Raw genomic sequence first — 6,634 nt, 5'->3', positions numbered from 1 at the left:
GAATTTGGGAAATTCTGGGTAGTCTGGGAAATTTTGGGAATATTACTGGAATTTTTGCAGGCATTTTCTGGGTTTTTTTCTTTTTTGAGCTATTTTGAGGCTTTTTGCAGTTTGTTTTTTTCTATAGTTTTCCTTTTGTATGCAATTTTGGGGGGATTTTTTTTTTTTAATTTTTTGGGAATTCTGTGTCTCCGGGCTCTCCCCCATCCTGCGGCATTTTGGGCAATTTTCTGTCACTCTTGGGTCATTTTTGGTCACGCTTTGGGTCATTTTCAGCCGTATTTTGTAATTTCAGTGGCATTTCTAGTCAGTTTTGGGTCATTTGGGGGCCATTTTGTGGCCATTTTCTGTCACTTTTCGGGCATTTTTGGTCTCTTCAGGGGCGTTTTTGGTGCCGTTCGAGCCATTTTTTGCCGGTCTCAGTCCCGGTCTCCGGGCGGTGCCGGTCCCGGTGCCGGTCCCGGTGCCGGTCTTGGTCCCGGAGCGCTCCCGGCGCCAATCTCGTTCTCAGTCCCCGTCCCTGGGCGGTGCCAGTCTCGGGGCTGGTTCCGCTGCCGCTCTCGGTCCCGCTCTCGGTCCCAGGCCCGGAGATTTTAGGCGGGTTTGGGTAATTTTAGGCCAAACTGGGCAGGTTTAGGGTGGATTTTCGGCCCCTTTGGATGATTTTAGGCCAAATCTGGTGGGTTTTCGGGTGGGCTTTAGGTACATTTCATTGATTTTAAGCCAAACTAGGTCTTTTCAGGGTTGATTTGACGCCCTTTTTAGGAGTTTTAAGGGGATTTTTTGCCATTTTGTGTGGATTTAAACCAGTCTGGGCAATTTTAGACGACATTGGTTGGTTTTAGACCGAACCCTGTGGCTATAGGGTGGCTTTTAGTGCCTTTGGGTGATTTTAGGCCACTTTGTGGGGATTGCAGGCCTCTTAGGGTGATTTGAGGCCAAACCTGATCCGTGTTAGGGTGGATTTTAGGCCCTTTTGGAGACATTTAGGCGCTTTTTGGTGATTTTAAGCGAACCCGGGCGGTTTTAGGACCGCGCGTCGCCGTCGCCCCGACTCTTTCCCCTCACGATTCCCGCCCTGTCCCTGACCCCGCCCCTTTCCCGTCCCGGTTCCCGCCCTTTCCTTGGCCCCGCCCTCCCAGGCCGGGCCCGGGCCCGGGGGAGGAGGAGGAGGGAGGGAGGAAGAGGCGCAGCGGCGGCAGGAGCGGGAGGAGAAGACGAGCGGAGGGAGCGGCGGCTCCAGCGCTCCCTGAACTGGCGGCACCGCCGGGATCATCGCCCCCCATCCCGCAGGTGGCCGGGGAGGGGGAGCTCGCCCCAAATATCCCGGGGGGTCCCTGGGTTTGGGGTTTTTGGGGTTTTTGGGGTGTCCCGGTGTCGGCAGAGCCCCTGGAATTGCCGGGACCCCGCTGGGGCTGGAGGGGCGGGATGGGCGGGAAAGCGGTTCGGGGTCCCGGTGCCGGCAGTGTCTGCTCCCAGTATGAGCCTAGTCAGTCCCAGTATGAGCCCGGTCACTCCCAGTATGAGCCTGGTCACTCCCACTATCCGTAGGTGGGGAGACAGAAGAGGGGGGAGCTTTAAGGGTTCCTGGGACTCGCCGCAGCCCGGGGAGGGCAGGCACCGAGCAGACGGGGGATCTCCTTCCCCTTCCCTGTGACACGGAGGCAAATCCCATCCTGTCCTTGTCCTTCCTCCCCCAGACAAGGAGCCGAGCATGGAGAGCAGGGAGGACAAATCCCCGCGGCAGAAGCTCGTGGCAGAGGCCGTTTTGAGCGGCTCCACGGGGCAGGAATGCAACGGAGAGGAAAAGGGCCGGAGATCCCTGAGGAGGAGGGGCTGCAAGCGCAGCTGGCGAGGATGTGAGGAGGAAAGAGCCCGGCCGGGCCGGGAAGGCGGCCGGAGATGGAGCCAGAGCTCAGAGCTGGTGGTCCATGAGCAGCTTCGTGATGGGGAGAAGCCCCACAAGTGCTCCGAGTGTGGGAAGAGCTTCAGCCAGGCCAACAGCCTGATCTGCCACCAAAGCATTCACACAGGTGAACGGCCCTACGAGTGCAGGGAATGTGGGAAGAGCTTCAGACAGAGAATCAACCTGATCCAGCACCAGAACATCCACACTGGGGAAAGGCCGTACAAGTGTGGGGAGTGTGGGAAGGGCTTCAGGTACAGAGCCAACCTGAACTTCCACCAAAGGATCCACACTGGGGAGAAGCCCTACGAGTGTGGGGAATGTGGGATGAGCTTCAGCCAGAGGTCCAGCCTACTCCGCCACCAGATGTTCCACACAGGGGAACGACCCTACGAGTGTGGGGAATGTGGGAAGAGCTTCACAGAGAGAGCCACCCTGACTGAACATCAGAACATCCACACTGGGGAAAGGCCGTACACGTGTGGGGAATGTGGGAAGGGCTTCAGGCAGAGAGCCAACCTGAGGCTACACCAAAAGATCCACACTGGGGAGAGGCCCTATGAGTGTAGGGAATGTGGGAAGAGTTTCATCCAGAGTTCAAGTCTGATCAGCCACCAAAGCATCCACACCGGAGAGAGACCCTATGAGTGTGGGGAATGTGGGAAGAACTTCAGTCTGAGGTCCAGGCTGATCTTTCACCATAGAATCCACACTGGGAAAAGGCCCTACAAGTGTGGGGAATGTGGGAAGAGCTTCAGCCAGAAAATCAACCTGATCCAGCACCAGAACATCCACACTGGAGAAAGGCCGTACAAGTGTGGGGAATGTGGGAAGGGCTTCAGCCACAGAGCCAGCCTGAGCTTGCATCTAAAAATCCACACTGGGGAGAGGCCCTACAAGTGTTGCCAGTGTGGAAAGGGGTTTCGGGTCAGCAGCAAGCTCCTTGAACACCAGCAGACACACACAGAGGAGAGGCCCTTCCGCTGCCCTGACTGCGGGAAGGGCTTCAGGCACAACCCCAACCTCATCATCCACCGGCGCATCCACACTGGGGAGAGGCCCCAAGAGTGTCCCCAGTGTGGGAAGAGCTTCTCACAGAGCTCAGCCTTGACCCAACACCAACCAAGGCACCATCAGGAAAGCCCTGCCAGTGCCCCCGGTGCAGAAAGAGCTTCGAGCTCTGCTCCAGCTCCAGCCCCCACTGGAGGAGCCACATTGGGCAGAGCCCCGGTGACCCACATTCCCTGTGTTCCGTGTTGGGAAGTCACCTTGCCGATTATCCTTTTGATTAGACCTTAGTTATTTTCTCTTCTCCCTCTCTTTGTACTGCAAAAGCCAAGAGAGATTGTAGCCCTGCTTTCATGCCTGAGATCTTTTGGTTTTGTGAAATTCTTTTCTCAGGGAATTTTCTGTAAACAAGAGGAGTGTTTTTCTAAAAACTGTAGCATTGTTTTTCATTCCTTTTCCTAGGAGAGACTTCTTGATGTCCCTCTGGTCTGACCAGTGTGATTGATGAGGTTTGTCTTTTTTTGTCACCAATCAGATTGGTCTGTGTAAAATACTAAGGGAGACACATTCGAAAATCTAAAGGAGTCATTTTCAGCCTTGGGAAGCTCCGAGTCTCCCAGCTCGGTCCCGCCCAGTCCCGCCCGGAGGCGCGGCCAAAACTCCCCGGAGCGATCGCGGCGATTCCGGGTCCGATCCCCGTCCCGGTTTCGGGCTCGGTCTCAGTCTCGGTCTCGGATCAGCGCCAGTGTCGGTGCTGGTTCCGGTGCCGGTCTCGGTCTGTCCCGGAGCGCTGCCGGTCTCGGTTCTGGCCGCAGTCCTGGAGCCTTCCCGGGGCCGGTTCCGAAGCGCTCCCGGTGCCGGTCGCAGTGTCGGTCGTGGTCTCAGTCTTGGTCCCGGTACCAGTTCTGGTGCCGGTTTTGGTCTCGGTCTCGATGTCGGTCCCAGTGCCGGTGCCTGTGCGGGGCCGGTCTCAGTTGCGGTGACGGTCTCAGCCTTGGTGTTGCTGCGGGTTCGGGTGCTGATCTTGTCTCGGTCTTGGTCCCATTCCCGGAGATTTTTGGCCCATTTGGATGATTTGAAGCTAAACCTGGTGGATTTACGGTGGATTTTCGGCACAATTGGCGATTTTAGGCGAAACCGGGCGGTTTTAGGACCGCGCGTTCCCTTGACCCCGCCCCTTTTCTGTCCCAGTTCCCGCCCTTTCCTTGGCCCCGCCCTCCCAGGCCGGGCCCGGGCCCGGGGGAGGAGGAGGAGGGAGGGAGGAAGAGGCGCAGCGGCGGCAGGAGCGGGAGGAGAAGACGAGCGGAGGGAGCGGCGGCTCCAGCGCTCCCTGAACTGGCGGCACCGCCGGGATCATCGCCCCCATCCCGCAGGTGGCCGGGGAGGGGGAGCTCGCCCCAAATATCCCGGGGGGTCCCTGGGTTTGGGGTTTGTTGGGGGGATGTTTGGAGCTCGCGGGGATCCAAAGCCGAGCAGCAGATGCCCCTCGGGGGGACATCGGGGGCTCCCCGGGAGGTGTTTTTGGGGGGTCCCGGTGCCGGCAGTGGCTGCTCCCAGTATGAGCCCGGTCAGTCCCAGTATGAGCCCAGTCTGTGAAAAACAAGGTTCACTTTCTATGTAAATTTTCAGAAACAGGTTTAATAGAAAATGAGTCAGTTAGGAGATTAAAAAAAAGCTAAGTACGTTTGGCCGGTTGACTTGGCATTTAGCCAAGTCCACACTCTGCTGTATCAGAGTCATTCTTTAAATACCATTTCCATTGTATCAACCTGTTGAATGTTCATATTTTTCCATAAACTAGTTTCCATATTCCGGGAACTGTTTTGCATGGTCCCTCCTTGGGTCCGCTGTTTTAGGGCATGCGTGTTTCTTGGCTGTGTCTTCATTATCACCTCCAGCTTGGGCCTTGGTCCATACTTTCTTCAGATGGTAGATGCTGATAGTTGGTATCTCAATAGCAGAGTCTCCTTTACATGTTCACTAGATGTTATCCCGACCAAACAGACAGTTTAAGCATACTATATCATCTAGTACCTCTATGCCTAATTTTCTTTACTAATAGCAGAACTAAAAAAAACTTATATCATTACACAATATTCTTAACCATATAGAACACATCTTGCAAAAAGCCAAGTTTATAATATGCATTTATAACACCGGTCACTCCCAGTATGAGCCCAGTCAGTCCCAGTACCCGTAAGTGGGGAGACAGAAGAAGGGGGAGCTTTTTGGGTTCCTGGGACTCCCAGCAGCCCGGGGAGGGTGGGGACTGAATAGATGAGGGACCCCAATAAAAGTGTGACCCCCCAACAGCTGGGACAGGGGGGAACCAGTTTGGGCCTTGGAGCTGCAGGTGGACACAGGCAGCTGCTTCTGCTCCCTCTGTGTGTCCCCGTGTTCAGCAGTGCTGCTCCATCAGTCTGTGCCCAGCAACGGGGAAAAGCCTCAGCCCTGCAGGGCCAGTGGGAAGGGAGCTGCTCCATACAGGAACAGGAAACAAAGGAAGCACATTCTTTAGGATGTGTTTTCTGTTAAAAAAAAAAAAAAAAAAAAAAAAAAAGAAAGAAAGAAAGAAAGAAAAAAAAAAAGAGAAAAGAGAAAACCGGAAAAAATACAAAAGATAAAAACTGCCCCAAAACCGTGTAGTTAAAAGTCTTCCATAAGTGTGGATTAAAAAGATGTAAGTGATGTTTTGAAATGAGAACTCAGTTGCTTTGTAAATGTGCTCGTGGCAAGGATTCATCAGCTGCATTCTTTTGCAGATGTTGGAATTATTTCCTAATATGAAGTAAATTTAAACTTAAAGCAATAGGAAATTGAAAGATGGATTGTGTACGACTGCATCTTGAGTGTAAAACTTTGGCAGTTTGAAACTTGGAGCAAAAGTGTTGCAAATGAAAGTTTTAAATCCCAATGTATTGTGTGACAGCAGTTTTTCCTATACGATGTGTAGCAGCCCAAGGATTTCATCAGTGGGGTGGTGGGTGCTTTTAGCTTTGTCCTGTGCCACTCTGGGATGTCATGAAACAGGACTTCACCTGCCACCAGCCCGCGTTTCCCTCTGCCACCCCAGCTCCGTGGACCTTGTGTCCCCCAAAGCAGACACAAAGTTTTCCTGCTGCTCTCCCTTTGCACAAATCCACAGAGAGCTGGGATTGTTCCAAGTCTTGTCTCTCCATTGTGCCATATTCCTAAAGAACCAGCAGCCCATCCCAATAAATACAGCGAGTTACACCGATGGTTGTCAGCTCCATTTCCTGCCTAGAAATCCTGAAACTGCTTCTAAATGCTGCTCTCCTCAGCTCTTAGACACCTACTCACACAAAGCTGGGAAAAAATCCCCTGGCTTCCGGCTTACAAGTGAGCCAAAGTTAGAGCTCTGTGGAAAATCTCTATCCATCCCTATCCTTTTAATACATCTGTATGTGAGGTGTGCATGGATGTGTCTTGTATAGAAAGGAAGGAGTGCACAAGCACCGTGCCCGACACTTTCCCTCTCTGTGTTCATTCCATACCCATGGGTACAAAGACATTATGGAAACCCTGGCGCAGACAGAGCCTTCTGTGCATGGATACAGAGACATCCAAGAGCCCCTTGGTCATCCTGCTGGAAGGACGACAAAAAGGGAGTGGGAACTCAGCAGTGAGGAGAGCTGAGGGCTGGAGAGCAGCTCTGAATGACACTAAAATGTCTCTGGGCCACTGAGACATTGCTACTCT

General features: G+C 53.6%; 1 protein-coding gene across 1 annotated transcript; it reads left to right on the top strand.

Annotated features, from left to right (window-relative positions):
* Positions 1-1,213: 1,213 nt before the first annotated feature.
* LOC136304085 (zinc finger protein ZFP2-like) lies at positions 1,214-3,794 on the top strand. The gene is made up of 2 exons (XM_066207750.1): positions 1,214-1,293; positions 1,701-3,794. Exon 2 carries the CDS (start codon positions 1,715-1,717, stop codon positions 3,203-3,205), a length of 1,491 nt encoding a protein of 496 aa, XP_066063847.1. The 5' UTR covers positions 1,214-1,293; positions 1,701-1,714; the 3' UTR covers positions 3,206-3,794.
* The last annotated feature ends 2,840 nt before the right edge of the window (positions 3,795-6,634 follow it).

Source organism: Chamaea fasciata, unplaced genomic scaffold (assembly GCF_029207755.1).
Source record: "Chamaea fasciata isolate MVZ Bird 193981 ecotype frontalis unplaced genomic scaffold, bChaFas1.0.hap1 SCAF_47, whole genome shotgun sequence".
NCBI lineage: Eukaryota > Metazoa > Chordata > Aves > Passeriformes > Sylviidae > Chamaea > Chamaea fasciata.
This window is presented reverse-complemented; position numbering and strand designations above follow the sequence as displayed.

Excerpts from the sequence above, each read along its gene's own strand:
- LOC136304085 (XM_066207750.1), top strand. The coding sequence starts at position 1,715 with ATGGAGAGCAGGGAGGACAAATCCCCGCGGCAGAAGCTCGTGGCAGAG.